The sequence below is a fragment of the Salvelinus sp. IW2-2015 genome, linkage group LG15 (assembly GCF_002910315.2).
Source record: "Salvelinus sp. IW2-2015 linkage group LG15, ASM291031v2, whole genome shotgun sequence".
In the NCBI taxonomy this organism is placed as follows: Eukaryota; Metazoa; Chordata; class Actinopteri; order Salmoniformes; family Salmonidae; genus Salvelinus; species Salvelinus sp. IW2-2015.
The window spans coordinates 33,974,682-34,002,114 of NC_036855.1; the positions used below are offsets into that span (position 1 = coordinate 33,974,682).

Genomic DNA, 27,433 nt, shown 5'->3' on the forward strand with positions numbered 1-27,433 from the left:
ACTCTAGACCCAGGCCCTCGCCACAATCTGTGGAGATCTAATAGGCATAAGCAATATACAGTGGCAAGACAAAGTATGTGAACCCTTTGGAAATACCTGGATTTCTGCATAAATTGGTCATAAAATGTAATCTGATCTTCATCTAGTTCACAACAATAGACAAACGCGGTCTGCTTAAACTAATAACACACAAACAATTATACGTTTTTATGTCTTTATTGAACACACCGTGTAAACATTCACAGTGCAGGGTGGGAAAAGTATGTGAACCCTTGGATTTAATAACTGGTTGACCCTCCTTTGGCAGCAATAACCTCAACCACGTTTTCTGTAGTTGCGGATCAGACCTGCACAACGGTCAGGAGGAATTTTGGACCATTCCTCTTTACAAAACTGTTTCAGTTCAGCAATATTCTTGGGATGTCTGGTGTGAACTGCTCTCTTGAGGTCATGCTACAGCATCTCAAATCGGGTTGAAGTCAGGACTCTGACTGGGTCACTCCAGAAGGATTATTTTCTGTTGAAGCCATTCTGATTTACTTCTGTGTTTTGGGTCGTTGTCCTATTGCATCACCCGAATACTGTTGAGCTTCAAATTGGCGGGCAGATAAAGACATTTTGCAGGAGAATGTTAGGCTAAATTTGGGAATTCATTTTTCCGTCGATGATCGCAAGCTGTCCAGGCCCTGAGGCAGCACCAAACCATGATGCTCCCTCCACCATACTTTACAGTTGGGATGAGGTTTTGATGTTGGTGTGCTATGCCTTTTTGTCTCCACACATAGAGTTGTGTGTTTCTTTCATAAAACTAAAGTGTAGTTTCATCTGTCCACAGAACATTTTGCCAGAAGCGCTGTGGAACATTCAGGTGCACTTTTGCAAACTTCAGACGTGCAGCAATGTTTGCAGTGCTGAACTTTCTCCATTTGTCTTACCGTGGACTGATGAACATCAAGGCTTTTAGAGATACTTTTGTAACCCTTTCCAGCATTATGCAAGTCAACAATTCTTAATCTTAGGTCTTCTGAGATCTCTTTTGTTCGAGGCATGGTTCACATCAGGAAATGCTTCTTGTGAATAGCAAACTCCCATTTTGTGAGTCTTTTTTATAGGGCAAGGCAGCTCTAACCAACATCTCCAATTTCRTCTCATTGATTGGACTCCAGGTTAGCTGACTCCTGACTCCATTTAGCTTTTGGAGAAGTCATTAGCCTAGGTGTTCACATACTTTTTCCAACCTGCACTGTGAATGTTTAAATTAGGTATTCAATATAGACACGAAAAATACAATAATTTGTGTGTTATTAGTTTAAGCACACTATGTTTGTCTATTGTTGTGAAATCAGATCAAATTTGATTACCAATTTATGCAGAAATCCAGGTAATTCCAAACGGTTCACATACTTTTTCTTGCCACTGTAGTAACAGGTATGGTTGACTTTATTCTATATTGAACATGTGACCATGCAACCCACCCCTCATCAGGTACAGAGTGGCGTACGGTCCGACACTCCTTCTCCACATATTCTACTTCCAGGTCATCGTCAGGGAAATCTCCGAGCTCCCGCATGAGGGCGGAGTCTCCGCCCTGCAGCTGTGACATCAGAAACTCCTCCAAGTCCAAGGGCTCCACCGCGTCATACGACTGGGGCTGGAGAAGGAGAGAGAGAGAGATAGAGAGAGAGAAAGAGAGAGAGAGAGAGAGAGAGGGGGGAAGGGGACGGTTAAATAGAGGAACAGACAAGTATTACATAGACAACACAGACTGGAACTAGAGTGGAGAGATACAGTATGTTTTCTATACTGTACTATATTGTATACAGTATAGCGAAAGGGGGAGAAGGAGACAGAGAGATGGATGGAGAGATGGATTGAGAGAGAGCGGTAGAGGGAGAAAAGAGAGAGAAATAGCTGAGGGGCAAGAGAGAAAAACTTTTTTTTGTTTCATGCCGAGGGCACGGGCAGGAAATGGTTAAGACACAAAGCAACTACATGATGGCATTCTTAAGGTTATGAATACACTCACTGTAGTGCATCTAAATGTGAAATTGATAGAGGTTAGAGCCAGATGGTTCCAGATATGTATTCATTCGCGTCAATGAAAGGATTGCCTGGACTTGAAGCCTACCAAGAACTTAACACATTTTTTAAGGGGAGAGAGGCAAAACGAAGTGTGTGTGAGAGAGTGAGTGAGTGAGTGAGTGAGTGAGTGAGTGAGTGAGTGAGTGAGTGAGTGAGTGAGTGAGTGAGTGAGTGAGTGAGTGAGTGAGTGAGTGAGTGAGTGAGTGAGTGAGTGAGTGAGTGAGTGAGTGAGTGAGTGAGTGAGTGAGTGAGTGAGTGAAAAAGAGAGAAAAAAAAGAGAAAGAGAGAAAAAGAGAGAGAAAGAGAAAGAGAAATGAAAAACAGAAAGATGAATCATCCTTGAAGGCTTTGGGGGCCTGGGTACAGCACAGGGAGTTTCTTATAGCCCTCCGGTCACATCCAAATATTAAAGAGCTGGGAGGAGGACAGGTTGGATCACTACTCTGCTCTCAACAACCTCAGATTTGTAGGGAATGATGGGACCGAGCTCACACAGAGAGAAAAGGAACTTAGAGGAACTTGATATAACCTTTCGATGGAAACTTCAGATAGACCATTATCCATTCCTGTCATATTAGTCCATTCATCCTCCTCCTAAGAGTCTAACGCTCTGCAACCATACTACAACCCCTGGGGAACTATAACCCCTATAACTCCCTATCCCAACGGGTGACTGACCTTTGGATGACAGCTCATTGTGTCATGTATGGAACATCATTACAGACAAAAACAGACAACATTTTTGCTAAGTTGTTGTTATGCTGTGTCGGTACTGTAACTACTGTGGTCTTGAAATGAAATGACTCTTCGTGTGGAAGCTGTAAAGACACGCACATAAAACAATACCTGAATGGTAATAAATTCTCGTCTAATTACGTTGCTGGAGCAGTAACTGTGTGTGGCTGCATAGACAGTAGTTCAATTATTATACGGTAATCTGTGAAGTATGGCTCAGAAATCTTCAATAGGCCTTGAAGAACTTCCGTTCACTGTGGTAAAGCAAAGAAGATCTGAATGGAGAATAACCTGGAGAGCCCTTCAGAAAAGCTGGCAATGCAACAACTTCACACCTCCAGCCTTATCCCACACAAGTCTGTGATAAAAGAGTTAGGGAAATAAACATGCTTTTTGTCACCAGGGAAGGCCATCAGATGACTATCGCAGACGAGAGRCTGCCTCGTAGTGATACTGTACGTATTCCAGATCTGTATCTTTATACACTTCTCTGGGCTGTATGCGAGGGCATGGCATGACAGGAGGGTATTGCAGGTGCTTCAGAGAGGGCTGTAGTGCTGAACCTGTGCATACGACAACCACATACGTATGATCCTACATACGGCTGCATCGGTGTACAATGCTACGAAAGCTTCGATTTGTGACTAAAATTGAAAAATGTTAAGTGTCCAGGAAAAGAAAACGTGTACTGTTGTGCTTCCATCTGTGTCAAAGGGATGTTGAGCAAGCGAGAAAAAGAAAGAAAGAAAGAAGGAAAAGAAAGGAAAGAAAAGAAAATAAAGAAAATAAAGAAATGCAGCAGTGTTAAACAGAGGTGAAAGCAGTCCTGGATTCCTTTGGCTCTGACATGTTTTTGACGTCATCCGTGGTGTTTTTTAYTACACCGGTGTCATGCTAGGCGGAAAACAGGAACTTGCAACACAGAGAGAAAGACCAGAGATAGATAGACAAAAAAAGAGACAAAAAAAAGAAACAGTATGTCTTTACCAGATGGTAGAAGGCTTCATTGCTTGTATTTTGTTTCGTGTGAGGAGTGAATCTGGACCAGCATCCTAATACTCCCTAAGTTATTTGAGTGAACCCCAGACATTTAAATGCTTGGGGAATCATGGCTGCATATCTCCTTTCATAATATACTGTATTGTTCTCTTTCCCTTCCTTAGCATGGGAGCCAAATGAAACAAATACATGCAAATATATGCATACCTCTGTCCTAACTCCCAGGCATCCTGCACTATGGAGAAATGCTCTTAGCTGGACCAGGAACAGGCTGTTGTCCATACCAGCAGTCAGACTATTAGACTACTACACTATTGCTCCTGAAGCAGTAAGCAGGGATGGGAAGCATTTCAATAACACTTAAGCTGCAAGACATGTTTCAATCACTTTTGTGCATTTTGTAATTATATTTGATAATACCTTTAAAATATCATATTTTCTAATACATAATATGCACATTTGTTGTTTTGTCCTGGGGGTGTGTAGTATTTTGTCCAAAAGATATATATATGAGGATACATCTTGCCTATCCCTAACAGTAACACTGTTGACTCTGCTACCGCACGGYAAGCGGTACCGGAGCACCAAGTCTAGGTCTAAGAGGCTTCTAAACAGCTTCTACCCCCCAATAAGACTCCTGAACACCTAATCAAATGGCTAGCCAGACTATTTGCATCCCCTTTTTACACCGCTGCTACTCTCTGTTGTTATCATCTATGCATAGTCACTTTAATAATTCTACCTACATGTACATATTACCTCAAGTAACCGGTGCCGCCGCACATTGACTCTGTACCGGTACCCCCCTGAATATAGTTTCACTGTTGTTATTTTACAGCTGCTCTTTAATTACTTGTTACTTTTATTTCTTATTCTTATCCGTATTTTTTTAAACTGCATTGTTGGTTAGGGGCTCGTAAGTAAGCATTTCACTGTAAGGTGTTGTATTCGGGCGCATGTGACTAATACAATTTGAACACAGTTATACCACCAACTCCGCAATGTGTCTTTTCAGCCTAATAAAGAACCAGTAACCTACTTCCCTAAGAGGAAACTACTACCCACAGGCTGTACCAAATACCCAGTCTAACAACACATCACCTGCCTCGAAGCTCAACACTGGCTGCTTTACACACACATTTTAAACATAAAGTGTAGGTCTCGAGATGACCGTTAGTAGAACTATAACCCAGGTACACTGTATTGGAAGTAGACTTACCCGGCTAAATATTCAACATGTAAGAGGGAAGTTGACAAATTGAAGAGTTAACCACAAGCTCTCACAAGACTCGGTACCCTCAGACCCAATTCCAAAGTGAATCCTAGCCCCTACCACAAGGCATTGTAGTTGATGTGAAAGGAGTGGATAGGTATAAGCAACTTGGTGAAATTTACTCCCAGCCTTTCAGAGGGCAAAGTGGAGCCATCAACATTTTGCTAATACCTATCCAATGTTTTTAGGTCTCTACGTGAAGTAAGTAAGGGAACTGACTAGGAGTTGATTTGGTAAAAAAAAATCTGTGGTAACAACAAGCAAGGTAAAACGCTTGACTACAGGAAGTGGCATCGACATGGCCTCCATCAATCATCTCTTGTGTTTCTAGAGACAGAACCCCACCACACACACAAGCAAGTGCACACTCTTACAAAAGCGGGGCACGCACAGACAAGCGCAACACAAACACACACACACTCACGTCATCCATCATTTTGGAAATGATTATTAACTAATAACAATGCGCATCATTATACGTCCTAAAAATAGAGAGATGAATCATAGCAATGATCATCATCATCCCACACATCTGCCTGCAGCTCCACTGAGCTCCTCCGCTGATGATGCACCATGGGAAAATATCAACATGCAGAGGATGTTATTAAAAACCACTTTCCTGCAATTGCAAATCCACAGATATGACATATTTGCCAGTGTAAGCTGGAAGGTAAGCAGGCCATCCCATATCTCTACAGTAGCCTGCGCCCTGACCCATTTCCCAAGCAGGTTGGACATTAATCATAATAATAACTAGGGGATGGGCCAACTCTCCCTCCTCTGGCCTAGTCAGCTGCCGAGCAGCCGACAGAGACATATCAAAGGGCTGAAGCCTAGAGTCAGAGAGATTTTTTATTTTTAACCTTTATTTAACTAGGCAAGTCATGATATGAAGAGACTTACAGTAAACCCTGATGCCTTAAGCCTGTCAAATATAGAGAGGTATTAGTGCACTTAGTACGAGAGAGAGCGAGCGAGAATAAGTGAGGGGTCACAATGTCTGGTGGGACAAAATCCCTCTTTAGGATTACATTATTTGGCCTACAGCACAAAATGCTGTCTGAGTGTCTCACTCAGAATCAGTCTCCTTAGGGTAGCTAAATACTACACCGTGGTGCTATTTGCTGCTACCCATGAAAAGGCATAGTGAGTTGTAGTAGTCCTGTAGTAGCGTAACTCACCGCGGTGAAGCACATGGAGGCAGATGCGTTGGAGCCATGATGACTGTGTTGCATGGAGACCTGAGGGGAGCCATACGTCCCACCAAAGTGTCTCCTGATCTCAGCAGACGAGTGTCTGAAACAGAGAGGAGAAACTCGTAGAGATGTGCGGCCAAACAGATGATCAAAAAGGTACCGGAGAGAAAGAGTGGACATGTATTGAAATGGTATTAGAACAGAGGAGAGCAGGCAGAGATGTTTCACACTCACACCTTGACCTCGTGAGCTTTTCGAGGGGCAGCATGACTTGGTCATTATGGTAAGGATTAGGTTGGTCACTGATTGAGTATTCATGAGAGTCATTCAGGACTACTGAGGAATGTGTATGGGAGGGGGGGGGGGGGTCTAGAGTCAATCAACAAGAGTAGGGAGGAGGAAGAGAGACGCAGCAACTTCAATAATAAGCACACGTGCTTCTGCGGTATAATGTGTCGGTTGGTAATGCTGTGGCTACTAGATCAGGCCATTGTTTTGCCCTAAAGAAAGGTGAGTTATGGGAGCTCTCTGTGTGTGTGTGTGTGTGGAGAGAGAAGGGGGAGGTCTGTGTGTCTCTTGGTGGTTGAGAAAGTACAACAATTAGATGCTCAGCTACTGTCTTTATAGACAATTAATCCACCATATCATTGGCCCCTACCAAAAGGTAACCAATGCCATCTCCTTCTCTCCTTCTCTGCTGTAATAGAAAATACATGAAAAGTCCCTCAGTAGCAAGAATGTTGCTGCAGTCTGCCTATGTGAAGTGTGTATAGGCTACCGTGTACATGTGTGTGTGTTTACCCGTGTGTGTGTGGTGTGTGTGTGTGTGTGTGTGTGTGTGTGTGTGTGTGTGTGTGTGTGTGTGTGTGTGTGTGTGTGTGTGTGTGTGTGTGTCGCACAGCAGAGTATTGTGCAGGTCGAGAGCGAATGTTGGGAAATTCCCAGTTATCGTTCATGGAGCGGAGCGCACTTCTAGTGTAACATTTCCAACCTCTCCACTAAAAACCGCTCCATGATAATAAAAAAATGTCAACTGCCGCTCCAAATTCGCTCCATTCATTAAAATCACTAAAGCACTTTTCACTACCTGGACCTACCATTTGGTTTTGAAGTATTGAAACCAAGCCATATGATTTGACATTAAAAGTACTTGAATAAACATGAAAAGGTGAATGTAAGAATCGCACATCCTTTCAAATAGGCTACGTCATATTAAATCAGCATATAAACACTCGAAATACATCAGGAGCCAGACAGGGAGCCTAAGAAGGAATGAAAATGTAATATTTAGGCTATATTATTCTATGATTTCAAGTCTATAGCCTACAAAGAAATACACTGTGAAGCATTTGCGAGTGCGACAGACTGGTAGAGACATTTAAAAATATATATATATATAATTATCAGGTAAGCTAGTTGAGAACAAGTTCTCATTTACAACTGCGACCTGGCCAAGATAAAGCAAAGCAGTGCGACACAAACACAGAGTTACACATGGAATAAACAAGCGTACAGTCAATAAAACAATAGAGAGAAAAAAGAAAGTCTATATACAGTGTGTGCAAATGGCGTGAGGAGGTAAGGCAATAAATAGGCCATTGTAGCGAAGTAATTACAGTTGAGCAAATTAACACGAGTGATAGAGCTATGTACAGCTGCAGCGATCGGTTAGCTGCTCAGATAGCTGATGTTTAAAGTTAGTAAGGGAAATATAAGTCTCCAGCTTCATACATTTTTGCAATTCATTCTAGTCATTGGCAGCAGARAACTGGAAGGAAAGGCGGCCAAAGGAGGTGTTGGCTTTGGGGATGACCAGTGAGATATACCTGCTGGAGCGCGTGCTACGGGTGGGTGTTGTTATTGTGACCAGTGAGCTGAGATAAGGCGGAGCTTTACCTAGCATAGACTTATAGATGACCTGGAGCCAGTGGGTTTGGCGACGAATATGTAGCGAGGGTCAGCCGACTAGAGCATACAGGTTGCAGTGGTGGGTGGTATAAGGGGCTTTGGTGACAAAACGGATGGCACTGTGATAGACTGCATCCAGTTTGCTGAGTAGAGTATTGGATGTGAAATAGGAAGCCGATTCTAGATTTGATTTTGGATTGGAGATGTTTAATATGAGTCTGGAATGAGAGTTTACAGTCTAGCCAGACACCTAGGTATTTGTAGTTGTCCACATATTCTAAGTCAGAACCRTCCAGAGTAGTGATGCTAGTCGGGCGGGCGGGTGCGGGCAGCGAACGGTTGAAGAGCATGCATTTAGTTTTACTTGTATTTAAGAGCAATTGGAGGCCACGGAATGAGTGTTGTATGGCATTGAAGCTCGTTTGGAGGTTAGTTAACAGTGTCCAAAGAAGGGCCAGATGTATACAGAACGGTGATGTCTGCGTAGAGGTGGATCAGGGAATCACCCGCAGCAAGAGCGACATTGTTAATATATACAGAGAAAAGAGTCGGCCCGAGATTTGAACCCTGTGGTACCGCCATAGAGACTGCCAGAGGTCCGGACCACAGGCTCTCCGATTTGACACACTGAACTCTATCTGAGAAGTAGTTGGTGAACCAGGCGAGGCAGTCATTTGAGAAACCAAGGCTATGTAGTCTGCCGATAAGAATACGGTGATTGACAGAGTCGAAAGCCTTGGCCAGGTCGATGAAGACGGCTGCACAGTACTGTCTTTTATTGATGGCGGTTATGATATCGTTTAGTACCTAGAACATGGCTGAGGTGCACCCGTGACCAGCTTGGAAACCGGAATGCACAGAGGAGAAGGTACGGTGGGATTCGAAATGGTCAGTGATCGGTTTATTAACATGGCTTTTGAAGACTTTAGAAAGGCAGGGCAGGATGGATATAGGTCTGTAACAGTTTGGGTCCAGAGTGTCACCCCCTTTGAAGAGGGGGATGACCACGGCAGCTTTCCAATCTTTAGGGATCTCGGACGATACGAAAGAGAGGTTGAACAGACTGGTAGTAGGGGTTGCAACAATGGCGGCGGATCATTTTTAGAAAGAGGGTCCAGATTGTCTAGCCCAGCTGATTTGTACAGGTCCAGATTTTGCAGTTCTTTCAGAACATCTGCTATCTGGATTTGGGTGAATGAGAAGCTGGGGAGGCTTGGGCAAGTAGCTGCGGGGGGTGCGGAGCTGTTGGCCGGGGTTGGGGTAGCCAGGAGGAAAGCATGGCCAGCCGTAGAGAAATGCTTATTGAAATTATCGATTATCGTGGATTTATCGGTGGTGACAGTGTTACCTAGCCTCAGTGCAGTGGGCAGCCGGGAGGAGGTGCTCTTATTCTCCATTGACTTTACAGTGTCCCAAAACTTTTTGGAGTTAGAGCTACAGGATGCAAATTTCTGYTTGAAAAAGCTAGCCTTTGTTTTCCTGACTGACTGCGTGTATTGGTTCCTGACTTCACTGAAAAGTTGCATATCTCGGGGAATATTCTATGCTAGTGCAGTCCGCCACAGGATGTTTTTGTGCTGGTCGAGGGCAGTCAGGTCTGGAGTGAACCAAGGGCTATATCTGTTATTAGTTCTACATTTTTTGAAAGGGGCATGCTTATTTAAGATGGTGAGGAAATTACTTTTAAAAGAACGACCAGGCATCCTCTTCTGACGGGATGAGGTCAATATCATTCCAGGATACCCGGGCCAGGTCGATTAGAAAGGCCTGCTCGCAGAAGTGTTTTAGAGAGCGTTTGGCAGTGATGAGGGGTGGTCGTTTGACCGCGGACCCATAGCGGATGCAAGCAATGCGGCAGTGATCGCTGAGATCCTGATTGAAAACAGCAGAGGTGTATTTGGAGGGCAAGTTGGTCAGGATAATATCTATGAGGGTGCCAATGTTTACGGATTTATGGTTGTACCTGGTGGGTTCCTTGATAATTTGTGTGAGATTGAGGGTATCTAGTTTAGATTGTAGGACTGCCGGGGTGTTAAGCATATCCCAGTTTAGGTCACCTAACAGAACTCTGAAGATAGATGGGGGGCAATCAATTCACATATGGTGTCCAGGGCACAGCTGGGAGCTGAGGGGGGTCTATCACAGGCGGCAACAGTGAGAGACTTGTTTCTGGAGATTAATTTTTAAAATTAGAAGCTCGAACTGTTTGGGCCTTGACCTAGAAAGTATGACAGAACTTTGCATGCTATCTCTGGAGTAGATTGCAACTCCTCCCCCTTTGGCAGTTCTATCTTGATGGAAAATGTTGTAGTTGGGTATGTAAATCTCAGAATTTTTGGTGGCATTCCTACGGCAGGATTCAGACACGGCAAGGACATCAGGGTTGGCGGAGTGTGCTAAAGCATTGAGTAAAACAAACTTAGGGAGGAGGCTTCTGATGTTAACATGCATGAAACCAAGGCTTTTCGGTTACAGAAGTCAACAAATTAGAGTGCCTGGGGACACGCAGGGCCTGGGTTAACCTCCATATCCCCCGAGGAACAGAGGAGGAGTAGGATGAGGGTACAGCTAAAGGCTATCAAAACTGGTGGTCTAGTGCGTTGGGGACAGAGAATAAAAGGAGCAGATTTCTGGGCGTGGTAGAATAGATTCAGGGCATAATGTACAGACGGGTATGGTGATGTCATGTCTTTGGCTATGCCAGATTAAGTGATATGACATGCTATTCTATAAAATCATTTCTCTGTAATTAATATTACCTGATTAAGCTAATCAGGTAAATAATTAACTAGAAAGTCGGGGCACCACGAAAGAATGTTTATAGAGCTGTTATCTTCCGAATAAACTCTTAAAGACCTGGTAATCTTTTACATCAATAGCAGTCAATATTTAATCGTCACCTTGTTTAGTCTCATCTGAAAGTGGTAAATTCTTKGTTATCTTCACGAACCCTGGCTAASAAGTTGTAATCTGCMAGGATACTTGGTTTTCTTCCCTTGACATGTGCGCTTGTGTAAGCATAAACGCACATGCACAACRGAACATCCAATTAGGATTTATGCTAGGATCAGTTAATGCTAGGATCAGTTGTTGGGGTAGAGTTCRGGAGGCATTGGCTGAGTAGCCGGGTGATCACAGAGTAGGCCGGGAGGTGGGCCTGGCTCAGGGCTAGCTTYGGAGCTKGGTCACTCGGTGGCAACTAGCTAGCTGTGATGATCAGGAGTAATGGTGCAGGAATCCGGCGTTGTAGTGAAGAAAGCAGTCCGATGCTGGCAAGTATTATGCAGGCTAAAAAAAAAATTAAACAGCTGGTGTCTGTGCAGAAGGAAAGGCCACTAGCAGTGGCTGACAATGGCTAAATAGCTAGTAGCTAATTAGCTGGCTAGCTAAATAGCTAGTAGCTAATTAGCTGGCTAAATAGCTAGTAGCTAATTAGCTGGCTAGCTTCTGATGGAGGTTCTGGCTATACGGTCTAAAAAATTGCAGATCCGTGTCACATTGGGTGAGGCGGGTTACCGGAAGGTATATTTAATTTAAAAATGCAAAAGAGATTGAAAATAAAATTGAAATGTATATAAAAAAAGACGGAAAATACAAAAGCGCACAAGAGGACGACAAACCACGTCTGCACTGCTACGCCATCTCGGATCCGACATAAAGCGCTCAGCATTTAAACAACATTTTGGTGTATTAAATCATTATAGTTTATACATTTTGCATATAGGCTGTGACTTAGAATGAAATACAAATGAAATGAAAAAATTACTTATTACTGCCTTTGAATTTATTTTTAGAATACATTTTTTGAAACAGTCTCTGGCTTCAGATGGAGCCTGGAGAGCAGGCTAAACATCCTATTGRCCCTTCTTGACAGGCTGGGCAGAGATGCAGAGTTTTTTCTTATTCTTCTTTTCTATAGGTAGGCCTAAAGTTTTTTGGGCAAAATAACCCAATCAAAACAGAAAGCTTCTTGAACATGGGAATATGCCAGACCTATTTGGGCAAAATCAATTATGGCCTTTTATTGTCCCCAGCACAAACTGCACCTGTGTAATGATCATGCTGTTTAATCAGCTTCTTGATATGCCACACTGGTCAGGTGGATGGATTATCTTGGCAAATGAGAAATGCACACTAACAGGGATGTAAACAAATTTGTGTACAACATTTTAGAGAAATAAGCTTTTTGTGCATATGGAACATTTCTGGGATTTTTTTTATTTCAGCTTATGAAACATGGGACCAACACTTTACATGTTGCACTTATATTTTTGTCCAGTATACTTCCATCACTCCAGTATCCCTGCACATTGTATATATGGTATTGGAACTGACCCTGTATATAGCATGCTTAATTACTTATTGTGTTCTTCATATTTCTTCTTATTTCTCGTGTTTTTTTTTTCTAGTAATATATTGTTATTGATTATTGCATTGTTGGGTTTTGAGTTTGCAAGAAAGGCATTTCACTGTACTTGTGCATGTGACATTAAAACTTGGAGTTGGGAATCTTTGAGGGGCACTGCCAAATGGGTCAGTGCCCCTGACTCTCCCCCAGTCCCCATGCTGTTCACGTCCTACTGCTCTGTGTTCATTAACTCACTGTGGCCATTGTTTAGGATAGCTCTGATCTGCAACTAAACGATCACCTCCGCCCCTTTCCCCAACCAACAGAATGATGTGGGCATCTCAACCCCAGGCCTACCATGTGTTGCTAGCCAACAGAAACTCTGAGGCGGTACYTTTATGTCAGTCTAGCACAGTTTATAGTTAACCTCCCGTACCATTTTGTCAACTTTCCTCTGGTGACTTAAGCGTGAATTTGGACAAAATGTGATGTGTTTACCACATTGTATTGTGTATGTGGCTCTGGGCTGTGGCTCTAACTGGTTGGACTTTGCCTTGTGTTCATTTGCATGCTACTCTCCTCCCAACTGCCTGCCTGCATCCCGCCCAGGTCATGACCTTCAGAGCCATGTTGCTGCAGTTCCTCCTAACAGGCTCAGTGACCACATGGAATGAGACTAGGCAGTATGCGAGAGAGAGAGAGAGCACGAGAGAAAGCAAGAGAGCGAGCTCCTGTTAAAAGGGATAGTTCACTCCAATTAGAAAACTGTTATTAAGGTAAACTATGCAGGAGGAGGCAYGGCATAAAACACTGATAACACCACTGCTGTTCGCCAGGAGAGTTGCATATACTGAAGAGTACAAGGGCCATTCTAAGACTACCTCTGGTATTCGCCACACCTTTATGAAYGTCTAAGGAATGTGAGTCTGAACTGGATGTTCCATGGGTTGGCGAACATATACACAAGACCAACTGTAAACAWACAACTTGGAGTTAAGATGCTACGGCTGGAATCAAAATAAGCCCTTATACAAAGCCATGCTTGTACAGTATATTTTGTACAGTATCCAAATCAACTCATCATGCGTACATACTGTATCTTCTACTGTAGTTTTGTACAATTGCTGCTAAGGTTAAAACCTAGCATTTAGTTGCAGGAGTGGAAAACAAAAACACAGCTCCTTTCCTTTCTTCCAGTGTAACCTTAAACCCTACTGGGCTGGGCAGGTTACAAGGTTGTTAGCCAGCTCTAACATGACTGGACAAGGTTGTTTGTTATTAACCAATAGTTGGCGGCCGCAAGTAGCAGACTTTAAAATTGGCCCGCGACAAGGTTAATGAAATTATGTGACCCGCGAATCCACGATAGAAATACAAAATGTAACTCTACTAATATGAGTCATACCATTTGAACGGTTTGGGCTTTTGAACGGTCTGCATTGTAAAGGCCCAACCATCATGACGGAGCAAAGTGAAGTGAAGAGAACAAAATCAGCAACAAGTGCTTCTTTTGTGTTAACAGTAAAACAATGTTTTTGGCCCTTTGCCTTCATCATTTTGTTACAGATTAGAAAAATAGTATTTTAGAGGATTCAAAATGGCATCTAAGGTTAATAGACCAATCACAATTAGAATACAACACAAAACATGACGTGATTAGTTAAATTAGTTGCAAAAATCTGACCAATAGTAGGTAATACATAAATGCTTCCTTCATTTATTGTATTGTAAAACCCAGAGACAGCCTAACGCCTCGTACACAAATGGACAAAATTCCGTTGGCCATAATGTCCTTTTCACGCAGTCTTACTGGTTGGACAAGTGTAGGCCTAGTGTTTATTACGCAAGACAGAGGAGAGCCTGTCTCTGGACAGAGATCGCATTTATTTTGAGAAATTGCAAAATATCACCTTTTCATTCAAGACAGGAGAAACATTTTTATTTTAGTTTCTAGCAAGTCACGCTAGCTTACACAGAGCCGCTAACGTTAGCTAGCTAGCTAAAAGCTAGGTTGAAGTTACTGTAGCTCCTACACCTAATAATTATCACCAAAATGTAAACGTATCATTACCATCACAAGACACTTTCCAGAATTAAAACGGGCGGCTACAGTCATATAATATAATYGGCTTAACAGCCAATGTTGAATTATTCAACATTACTATTAAAATACTCATTAACAGGACTGGTTAACTGTTTGCTGGATGAAAGCGTCTGCTAAATGGCATATATTATATTGTTTATAAGTTGCTAGCTATCCCATAAAGCCATCGCCAAAAAMCAGAATTATTTTCATCTTGTTCTGTGGTTAGGTAACTTCCTGTTCTATTGACAGAATCTGACCAGACTGAAGACAACGCAGAGTTTGGAAAAATGGAAAGATTTTATTTAAAGACTTTATTTAACTAGGAAAGTCAGTTAAGAACAAATTCTTATTTACAACGACTGCCTACACGCAAGTATGCGGCATGCGTTTCGCAACTGAGCCTTGGACGCAAGGGGGCGTTGCGATGCCACTCCGTTGTGGACGTCCCCATTGAAATGAATGACTTCCAGCGCAGCGGACTGCAAATTTGGGATGTGTACACGGCGTAAGGTCTGAAACATGCTGCACTTTTATTAACTTCCATTTTGTATTTATTATGGATCCCCATTAGCTGCTGCCAAAGCAGCAGCTACTCTTCATGGGGTGCAGCAAAATTAAGGCAGTTTATACAATTTTAAAACATTACAATACATTCACAACACACTGTGTGCCCTCAGGCCCCTACTCCACCACTACCACATATTTACAGTACTAAATCCATGTGCATGTATAGTGCATATGTTATCGTGTGTGTGTGTATGTGTGTGTATGCATGTGTCTGTTCCAATGTTTGTGTTGCTTCACAGTCCCTGCTGTTCCATAAGGTGTTTTTTAATCTGTTTTTTTTAAATCTAATTTCACTGCTTGCGTCAGTTACTTGATGTGGAATAGAGTTCCATGTAGTCATGGCTGTATGTTGTACTGTGTGCCTCCCATAGTCTGTTCTGAACTTGGGGACTGTGAAGAGACCTCTTGGCATGTCTTGTGGGGTATGCATGGGTGTCCGAGCTGTGTGCCAGTAGTTTAGACAGACAGCTCGGTGCATTCAACATGTCAATAACGAACAAGTCAATCTYTCCTCCATTTTCAGCCAGGAGAGATTGACRTGCATATTATTAAYATTAGCTCTCTGTGTACATCCAAGGGCCASCCGTGCTGCCYTGTTCTGAGCCAATTGCMGTTTTCTTAAGTCCTTTTTTGTGGCACCTGACCACACGACTGAACAGTAGTCCAGGTGYGACAAATCTAGGGYCTGTAGGASCTGACTTGTTGATAGTGTTGTTAAGAAGGCASAGCATCAYTTATTATAGACAGACTTCTCCCCATCTTAGCTACTACTGCATCAATATGTTTTGACCATGACAGTTTACAATCTAGTGTTACTCCAAGCAGTWTAGTCWTCTCAACTTGCTCAATTTCCACATTATTTATTACAAKATTTAGTTGAGGTTTAGGGTTTAGTGAGTGTTTTGTTCCAAATACAATGCTTATAGTTTTAGAAATATTTAGRGCTAACTTATTCCCTGCCACCCACTCAAACTAACTGCAGCTCTTTGTTGAGTTTAGCAGTCATTTCAGTCCCTATAGTAGCTGACGTGTATAGCGTTGAGTCAACCACATATATAGAAACTCTGGCTTTACTCAAAGTCAGTGGCATATCGTTAGTAAAAATGGGRAAAAAGCATGGGGCCTAAACAGCTACCCTGGGGAATTCCTGATTCTAACTGGATTATATTTGATAGGCTTCCATTAAAGAACACCCTCTGTGTTCTGTTAGACAAGTAACTCTTTATCCACATTATAGCATGAGGTGTAAAGCCATAACACATACGTTTTTCCAGCAGCAGACTATGATCAATAATGTCAAAAGCTGCACTGAAGTCTAACAAGACTTCCACCACAATCATTTTATCATCAATTTCTCTCAGCCAATCATCAGTCATTTGTGTAAGTGCTGTGCTTGTTGAGTGTCCTTCCCTATAAACATGCTGAAATTCTGTTGTCAATTTGTTTACTGTAAAATAGCATTGCATCTGGTCAAACACATTTTTTCCCAGAAGTTTACTAAGGGTTTGCAACAGGCTGATTGGTCAGCTATTTGAGCCAGTAAAGGGGGCTTTACTATTCTTGGGTAGCGGAATGMCTTTAGCTTCCCTCCAGGCCCGAGGGCACACACTCTCTAGTAGGCTAATATTGAAGATGTGGCAAATAGGAGTGGCAATATCATCTTCTATTATCCTCAGTAATTTTCCATCTAGATTGTCAGACCCTGGTGGCTTGTCATTGTTGATAGACAACAATCATTTTTTCACCTTTTCCACAGTGACTTTACGGAATTCAAAAGTACAATTCTTGTTTTTCATAATTTGKTCCGATATACTTGGATGTGTAGTGTCAGCGTTTGTTGCTGGCATGTCATCCCTGAGTTACGCTTATCTTGCCAATTAAAAAGTAATTAAAGTAGTTTGCAATATCGGTGGGCTTTGTGATGAATGAGCCATCTGATTCAATAAATTAAGGAGCCAAGTTGTCTTTTTTCCCCCAAAATGTCATTTCAGGTGCCCCAAAGCTTTTTACTATCATTCTTTATAATCTTGGTTTCATAGTGTAGTTTATTTTTTTAAGTTTAGTCACATGATTTCTTAATTTGCAGTACGTTTGCCAAATCAGTTGGGCTGCCAGACTTAATTGCCATACCTTTTGCCTCATCCCTCTCCACCATACAATTTTTCAATTCCTCATCAATCCAAGGGGATTTAACAGTTTTTACAGTCATTTTCTTAATTGGTGCGTGCTTATTAGTAACTGGAATAAGTAGTTTCATAAATGCGTCAAGTGCAGCGTCTGGTTGCTCCTCATTACACACCACAGACCAGCAAATATTMTTTACATCATCAACATATGAATCACTACAAAACTTATTGTATGACCTCTTATACACTATATTAGGCTCAGCCTTTGTAACTTTGGTTTTCCTAGATATGGCTATTATATTGTGATCWCTATATCGTCCTATAGATTTGGATACTGCTTTAAAGCAAACATCTGCAGCATTAGTAAAGATGTGATCAATACATGGTGWTGATTTCATTYCTGTGCTGTTTGTAACTACCCTGGTAGGTTGACTGACAACCTGATCCAGGTTGCAGRCAMTGTTTACAGTTTGAAGTTTTTTCCTGAGGGGGCAGCTTGATGATAGCCAGTCAATATTTAAAATCACCCAGAAAAGAATACGTCTCTGTTGATATCAAGCATTTCACACATAGTATCCATTGTCCAACAACAGCTACTGAATTCTCTCGTCTCACATGTGATGTGAAATGAAACTAGTGACTTTCCCTGCAGGTCAAATATGATGCAGATGTAAGTCAGAGTGCTTGCTCCCAAACAGCAAAAATAGAATTGTCATTCAATGAATTATCTGGGTGAATATTAAAAATGTCAGGTCACACAGCAAAATATTTAGAGGCATATGCGACTAGCATGGTCGTGAACTAGAGCTAGACACAGTTTAAATAGAGAACACTGTAAAACACAAGCAGACTACTCCACCTTTCGCACACACCACACAACCATGTGCACACACACACACAATATGGCATGATAAAGTGAGACAAGCCAACATCCAGCATAACTCTATTGAGAAACACAATTGCCCAAAACTTCCTGAAGTAACAGATTTAGTGAAAGGCCAAAACCAGGCAGGCCACAACAGTCAGCCCAGCATGGTTTAATTCCATCTCATTAAAAGTGAAATCTGCAGTTGTAACAATAACATAGCATAGCATACTCACTGGCTCTGTTTCAGTAAAAAAACTGAAGGATGGGGCTAGAGAAATGTAACCACTCAAATTCATACAGAGCTATGGATCCAAGGACTGACCATCCATGATATCAAAATTATAGTTTCAACCATGTTTTGACTAAGGCTATAGTGTTTGTTTACATATACTTTGTTGGGGTACGATAGTTGAACTAAGCTCACGAGACATAAGTTATAGTCTTCAAGAATCAATGGGTTACATATCATTCATTTATTAGTCAAAAAAATGGATGTAACAACTGCAGATTGCCCCTTTAAGACACAGTGTGGGTAGGCTGTTGATGTTCTCCCAAAATGGTAGGACTTCCCTTTCTCTTTGCTGACAAGAGGAATTGTAACCAAGTCAACAACAGTATTTTGAAGGTGTTGAAACAGCTAGCCYAACACCTTATTACACCATAACATATTATTAAAAGTGAAGATCAGACACCCAGAATGTGAGTCAATGTTGGCAACATCTTTGTAAACGCGCAACGGACTCAACCCCTTTTGATTTGTCCTTTCCATAATAGTCAACTCGACRACAGTCAAATGTAGCATCTGTCTTGCTTCACAGAACCCAAATAACAATTTACAGTGCAAGTGTATTTACCCTGTTARCTCCATAGCTYCCCAKTGGACAGGACTGATATCAYGCTGTTGTGATTTCAACTAAGTGTGCCAGAGAATAACAGATTGTCTCAGACAAACTATTGCACCGAGTTACATTTTCTTTTTCTTTGGGGAGTCAGAAAATATGTTAAAAGATGTGGGKTTTTTGGTAACGGAATTTCAAGGCACAGGGCAATGTTTCTTAAACTTCCACAAGGCAAATCATTTCTCCAAAACTAAATATACGTGTTGTTACTGTACTAGTTGGCAGGAGTCTTTACGTCAACAGTATTGTGTTTTGAAGTATTTATAAYAGCTTTTGACTTTCTCTGGTAGATAGTTGAAAAATGTATATACAGTGTGCTTTAATTTCAACAAAAAATTTGACTCTTAGGTTTCATTTGACAACAGAATTGACATGCTCCTATGAACTTCCGATGTTGGTGCTCATGAGTCCTTTCACATGGAAAAGCCCTTAGGGAATGTTCTGCTGACAGGAAAAAGCTCAGTCTTTTTTGCCATGCCAGGCTACATTACTATGTGGCAGGCCGGCACTTGTGTGTAGTGGCGTAGTGTGCCTTTGAGCACTTCTGGTTCATTCTGTAGCATTCCTCACTGTAGGCTAYTATCACTCACAGCTATGCTCACGCTGTCAGGCTCAGGGCCACCAGATAGCTAAACCTATAATTCAGCCAACGGGCCCAGTCATGATCACTGTTACAACCACCCACACGCTGGTATTACCAGTGAGTCATTCTTTTGGAGCTGGGTGATCCTTTGGGTGCATCTCAATAATAGTCTGAAGTACCTTCCTCTCCTCGACTTCTCTACTTCATTTGCACGAATCTGAAAACATGGGCATGGAGGAAACTATATAGATACCTGATGCATTGCCCACCAGGAAGTGTCGTTCACCCATCCAGTTCCTTAAAAAGTCGGTTTGGGTGAAAGAGAGCAGATGGGGAAACTACTTCAGACTATTGAGATGTCACCCTTTGTGTCCCACATACAGTAGCTTCCAGCTGCAGACTAAATGGGTTCCAGTCAGTCCTATCAGTGGCATCAGAGCTCAGCTTCCTGTCCAGAAGAGGGTTGGGAGGAGGGATAAGACAGACACAAACACATCAAATAGCTGGCAGGATACTTTTCCCATGATGCCCCAAGGAGAGAAAGTGGAGGATGGAATCTGCCCTGAGTGAGTAGGGGGTCCAGACCAAGCATTTAGGAGGGCCTCAAATCAACACTGGTCTGCTATCCTACCACTACTATACTCAAAGTATAATGCTTATTTGCAGAGTTTAACTGACAACATCAGGTGTAGACCTAAGAACACTGTCTATATGTCATTGACATTYTAATTGATTCATACATTTGCCTTAGTAGAGCGGATAGCATTTACGTTCTTTCTACAGAGCAAATATTTGCACTTATCTTTAATTCCTCCTCTATCTTGGGTAAGAAACCAACATTTCCTGTTTTTAAAACAGTCCTGAAGTGAAAAGAGAAGTGAAACACACGTCTGCGTCAAATAGCAGGATTTCCTTCTCACTCCATCTTGAGAGAGAAAGAGGAATGTACTGATCTTTGCATGCGTGTGTTTGCGTGCCTGTGTGACATGCTACAGTGCACTGGACAAACAGAAAGGGTTGAGCAGATTTGTTGTGTATTACTTCCAAACTGCCTGCCTACTTCATTCAACGTTACGGCATATGAAACGTGTTCACATTTGGAAAAATACAAAAATGGCTGATAAATTGTCCGTCAAGAATGTAAACAATAGCTTTTCATCATCACACAACGTCAGAAATGTGTCAAACTCAGTGAGTGACAGATGACTGTTGTTAGGGGTGAACCGCCACCCACCCACACACTAGGGCTGCATAATTAATCTAATTCATATTGAAATTGGTACCGGAGCATCAGCTCTCGGAACCAATAGAGTCCGAGACAGCTTTACCGCCAAGCCATAAGACTGCTAAATAGTAAATTAATGGTACCCGAACTATCTGCATTGACCCCACACACACACACACACACACACACACTACCGGCCAAAAGTTTTAGAACACCTACTCATTCAAGGGTTTTTCTTTATTTTCACAATTTTTTACATTGTAGAATAATAGTGAAGACCTCAAAACTATGAAGAAATAACACATACGGAATCATGTAGTAACAAAATAAGTGTTATATAAAATATATTTCGATTTGTTTTTGAGATTCTTCAAATAGCCACCCCTTGCCTTGATGACAGCTTTGAACTCTTGGCATTCTCTCAACCGGCTTCACCTGGAATGCTTTTCCAACAGTCTTGAAGGAATTCCCACATATGCTGATCACTTGTTGGCCGCTTTTCCTTCACTCTGCGGTCCGACTCATCCCAAACCGTCTCAATTTGATTGAGTTCGGGGGATTGTGGAGGCCAGGTCAACTGATGCAGCACTCCATCACTCTCCTTCTTGGTAAAATAGCCCTTACACAGCCTGGAGGTGTGTTGGGTCATTGTCCTATTGAAAAATAAATGATAATCCCACTAAGCCCAAACTAGATGGGATGGTGTATTGCTGCAGAATGCTGTGGTAGCCATGCTGGTTAAGTGTGCCTTGAATTCTAAATAAATCACAGACAATGTCACAAGCAAAGCACCACCACAGCATAACACCTCTTCCTCCATGCTTTACAGTGGGAAATGCACATGCGGAGATAATCCGTTCACCCACACAGCGTCTCACAAAGACACGGCGGTTGGAACCAAAAATCTCCAATTTGGACTCCAGACCAAAGAACAAATTTCCACCGGTCTAATGTCCATTGCTCGTGTTTCTTGACCCAAGCAAGTCTCTTCTTCTTATTGGCGTCTTTTAGTAGTGGTTTCTTTGCAGCAATTCGACCATGAAGGCCTGATTCACACAGTCTCCTCTGAAAAGTTGATGAGATGTGTCTGTTACTTGAACTCTGTGAAGCATTTATTTGAGCAGCAATTTCTGAGGCTAGTAACTCTAATGAACTTATCCTCAGTAGCAGAGGTAACTCTGGGTTTCCATTCCTGTGGTGGTCCTCATGAGAGCCAGTTTCATCATAGCGCTTTGATGGTTTTTGCGACTGCACTTGAAGAAACTTTCAAAGTTCTTGACATTTTTCCAGATTGACTGACCTTCATGTCTTAAAGTAATGATGGACTGCTGTTTCTCTTTGCCTATTTGAGCTCCTGTTGCCATAATATGGACTTGGTCTTTTACCAAATAGGGCTATCTTCTGTATACTCCCCTACCTTGTCACAACACAACTGATTGGCTCAAATGCATTAAGAAGGAAAGAAATTCCACAAATTAACTTTTACAAGGCACACCAGTTAATTTAAATGCATTCCAGGTGACTATCTCATGAAGCTGGTTGCGAGAATGCCAAGAGTGTGCAAAGCTGTCATCAAGGCAAAGAGTGGCTATTTGAATAATCTCAAATATAAMACAGATTGATTTATTTAACACTTTTTTGGTAACTACATGATTCCATATGTGTTACTTCATAGTTTTGATATCTTCACTATTATTCTACAATGTAGAAAATTGTAAAAATAAAGAAAAACCCTTGAATGAGTAGGTGTTATAAAACTTATATATATATATATATTACACTGAGTGTACAAAACAAACATTAGGAAAACCTTCCTTTCTTTCAAACATTTTATTTGACATTGTCCATACAGACAAAACCAACACATCCCAAAAAATACACACACATATACATACACAAAAATAAATAATTAAAGCGACGTCCATGTCTTCCAAGAATAGCATACTGACCAGAACGTCCACGTTGTGTGTGAGAAGCGTTGCAAAATAACTGCTGTCGGGTGTCATCGTAGGCAGGCGCCAAAACAGAACTTGGTTCTATATTAGAGACGTCGGCAAGTACCGCCTCTCCCATCTACTCATTGGACTGGACTGGACTGAACGAGGTTCGCACTCCAGTCCAGTTGGTGGCGGTAATACACCTTAAACTTGGATGCCAACTACCATATATAAACAACAGAAGAAAATAAATGAGGCGAGACCAATCAAAGAAAACCAACCAAAAACCAACCAAGTTTTCCCTTTCATCCGCCGACCAATTGCCGCCTTAGAGAACACACATTCCGGGCAGACACAAAATGTGTTAAAAGTCCACAAAGATCCAGCATCAAAAAGTACCATATGTACCTCAGGTAACCCACCTACTTTGAAGAATCTCAAATATATTTTGATTTGTTTAACACTTTTTTGGAAACTACATGATTGAAATGAGCCTATAATATGAAGGCTCTTCGGGTCTTTGTTTTCTTTGGTATTAGCGTAATTGAGGCAGTCTGCTACTCTGCTCTTTATTTTACTCTTATTATTATTAAGATTTATCCTGATGCCTAGTTACTTTACCCTGCCTTCATGTACACATCTACCTCGAACCTCTGCACATTGATCTGGTACTGGTACTCCCTGTATATACAGCACATTCGGAAAGTATTCAGACCCCTTCACTTTTTCCACATTTTGTTGCGTGACAGCATTTTTCTAAAATGGATTAAAAATGTTTTTAAATGTCCTCAATCTACACACAAAACCCCATAATGACAAAGTGAAAACAGGTTCCAGACATTTCTGCAAATGTATAAAAAATAAAAACAGAAATACCTTATTTACATAAGTATTCAGACCCTTTGCTATGAGACTCGAAATTGAGCTCAGGTGCATCCTGTTTCTATTGATCATCCTTGAGATGTTTCTACAACTTGATTTGAGTCCACCTGTGGTCAATTCAATTGATTGGACGTGATTTGGAAAGGCACACACCTGTCTATATAAGGTCCCACAGTTGACAGTACATGTCAGAGCAAAAACCAAGACACGAGGTCGAAGGAATTGTCCGTACAGCTCCAAGACACAGATCTGGGGAAGCGTACCAAAAATGTCTGCATCATTGAAGGTCCACAAGAACACAGTGGCCTCCATCATTCTCAAATGGAAGAAGTTTGGAACCACCAAGACTCTTCCTAGAGCTGGCCGCCCGGCCAAACTGAGCAATCAGGGAAGAAGGGCCTTGGTCAGGGAGGTGACCAAGAACCCAATGGTCATGCTGACAGAGCTCCACAGTTCCTCTGTGGCAATGGGAGAACCTTTCAGAAGGACAGCCATCTCTGCAGCACTCCACCAATCAGGCCTTTATGGTAGATTGGYCAGACAGAAGCCACTCCTTAGTAAAAAGGCACATGACAGACCACCTGTAGTTTGCCAAAAGGCACCTAAAGGATCTCAGACCATGAGAAACCAWGATTGAACTCTTTGGCCTGAATGACAAGCCTCACATCTGGAGGAAACCTGGTACCATCCCTAAGGTGAAGCATGGTGGTGGCAGCATCATGCTGTGGGGATGTTTTCAGCAGCAGGGACTGGGAGACTAGTCAGGATCGAGGGAAAGATGAACAGAGCAAAGTACAGAGATCCTTGATGAAAACCTGATCCAGAGCGCTCAGGAGCTCAGACTGGGGCGAAGGTTCACCTTCCAACAGGGCAACAACCCTTAGCACACAGCCAAGACAACACAGGAGTGGCTTCAGGACAAGTCTCTGAACATCCTTGAGTTGCCCAGCCAGAGCCCGGACTTGAACCCGATCGGACATCTCTGGAGAGACCTGAGAATAKCTGTGCAGCGACGCTCCCCATCCAACCTGACAGAGCTTGAGAGGATCATCAGAGAAGAATGGGAGAAACTCCCCAGATTCAGGTGTGCCAAGCTTGWAGCGTTATACCCACGAAGACTCGAGGCTGTAATCGCTGCCAAAGGTGCTTCAACAAAGTACTGAGTAAAGGTGATGTTTAAAAAAAAAAAAATTGAGTGAAGGTGATTCCGTTTTTCATTTTTAATAAATGTGCAAAAATTTATAAAAAACTGTTTGTTTTGTCATTATGGGGTATTGTGTGTAGATTGATGAGGGGGGAAATAAATATTTAATACATTTTAGAATAAGGCCGTAAAGTAACAAAATGTGGAAAAGGTCAARGGGTCTGAATACTTTCCGAATGCACTGTGGCTCCATTCTTGTGTATTTTATTTTATTCCTTGTGTTTCTATTTTATTTTAAACACTGCATCACTGGGAAGAGCTCGTACATAAGCATTTCACTGTAAAGTCTATACCAGTTGTATTCAGCGCGTGACAAATAAAATTCGATGTGCAATATCCATATCACATGAAATATTTTGAAACGCCACTCAGCCGAGTCTAATGTCCGTTTTTATAGTTTTTTCTTCCATCTCCCTCTCTTGCGGCTGCTTCMCACACACACACCAAGCCTCGCACCCTGTCACTCAAGCAACGCAGTCTCACRTSAGAATTAATGTTCATCCATGTTTCTCAAACGTCTTATTTTTAAGTGTTTAAGGTTCAGTTTAGGCATTAAAGCCAAATTCCTAAGGTTAGCCATTGACTCTGAATGGTTAAGGTAATTGTTAAGGTTTAGGATAGGCTTAAAGCAAAAATAACAAAAACAACTTTCCATGACTGGATTCGAACATGCATCCTTTGGAATCAGAGGCAGATGCTTACGAAACCCACTTGAAGGTAACAGCGCTCACTTTTGCCCCTAGCAGTCGGTTTTTCACGTCATCTCCCGACATCCTCAGAAAGTCAAATACAGACTTTCCAAACAAGAACAATGCTGCTTTCCACTTCTCTTCTTAATATAATTAATTATATTTCTAAGATTCCAACAGTTCACCCAAGTTTTTTTTTAAACCTATATAGCAAGTAAAATCACAATATTTGGTTAAAAAAATTATTCTCTATTACATTTTATCCCCATATCATGCACCCCTAACACACACACAATCCTGAATTTTCATAGGTTGGTGACCAGCTATGGTCAGCAACAAAAAACCCATGTGGACAATATAGGCTGTAGAGACAGAGCCAGMCCATTAGCTGGCTTAGCAGTTCATTCAAGGAGCGAGATAAGATGCTCTCTGCCTTTCAGCAGCTGACCTCAGCCCTATTACACAGGAGATACTGCCCCATCTTCTCCACGTCAATCAAACTGACAATCAAATAAATGGTAGGTCTCATCAGCATACTGAAGACAGGGGGTGAGCGACTGAGCTAAATGGACAGGACACACATCGATTAATGGGTAATGTAACTTATAGTTCAGTCTAGGTTGGCGATTTGGATACTGGATACGTGTTAGAATGCCACAAAATGTTCAGAAACGGCAAGAGGTATGGGTTACTCAATACAAGGGCTTTCCCAGCTCCACAGTTACTCCTTTTTTTATGTGAAGTTATAGAAGTCTACTGGGCCATGGGAGATATGTATTTGTTTTATCAATGGCCTAAAGGCATGACACACAATGGTCTCACATATACTACATCCTCTCCAGCTGGTCAGTGTGTCAGAGCAGGAACAATGACTACATCCCAATTTATAGCATCTCCGACTGGGCTGCTAGATGGGCTTCATATACACCATGCAGAGGGGAAATGATCAAATACAGACCAGATATAGAAACATACCCAATGAGGAGGAAATGAAGCCGACAAAAATATGTTTGCATCAACTCAATGAGCTGTAAGTAGACAGAAAATATGCATGTTTTCTTGTTCATTGGGGGGGAAATAAAGTATATAAGCGCTACTGTAGATAGAATAGGGTTTTATTGTTAGTTTACTACTTTAAAAATGGTATAATAAAATGTGTGATTGGTTTATTATACTCAAAAGCCTGTTTAATATTCTGTTTAATTTCCTTATTCATAGAGAATTATTATTGATAGTTATTAAAGCAAATAGCTCAGTGTTTAACTGAAGGAAAGCAACCCACCCATGATAGAGTAGCCTAGCCTACAGTATTAACAAACATTCACAACATGTAGCTAGCTGCCCGTTAAGGAATCCACTCACCGTCCTTTGGCGTAACACAGCTCACTCAAATCAAACCTGACGCAAAAGGAATAAAGGTGTGTGAAAGAGACGAACATTACCTGTTGATCTTCAGAGCGAATGCACGTCGCTCTGCGCTCGCCAGAGACGCCATGTGAAGTTTACTCCAGTTCCGCGGAGGTATAGCAACAGTTTCCCTGCGGAATGGTAACTTCTCCTAACGCGCTGCTAGCGCAAATGTCATTGCAAGCCTCATCTTCGGGGTGGCAGCGTTATGGGTGGAAACTTCCGCATTTGAAACCTTCCCCATCCCAAACAGCCAGACTCCGGCTGCGGAGTGTGAGAGGATCAGACACGCACACTCTCGCTGCTAGATAAGCCCTTGGGTTTGCGTAATACGCAGTCTGGTGAGGGTGAGAGAAGTGTTGGAATGACCACATTGACATAAACCCATTTATTTCTAATATGTTCTGATCCCAAATGTG

General features: G+C 42.0%; 1 protein-coding gene across 1 annotated transcript in view; it reads right to left on the minus strand.

Moving 5' to 3' along the window:
* The window catches only part of dock8 (dedicator of cytokinesis 8), a 79,006-nt gene extending 51,791 nt beyond the window's left edge, over positions 1-27,215 (minus strand). Inside the window, 3 exon segments of the mRNA XM_070446835.1 lie at positions 1,476-1,651; positions 6,271-6,385; positions 27,050-27,215. Of these exon segments, the coding sequence (XP_070302936.1) occupies positions 1,476-1,651; positions 6,271-6,385; positions 27,050-27,102 (344 nt within the window). The 5' untranslated portion in view covers positions 27,103-27,215.
* Positions 27,216-27,433: the final 218 nt, after the last annotated feature.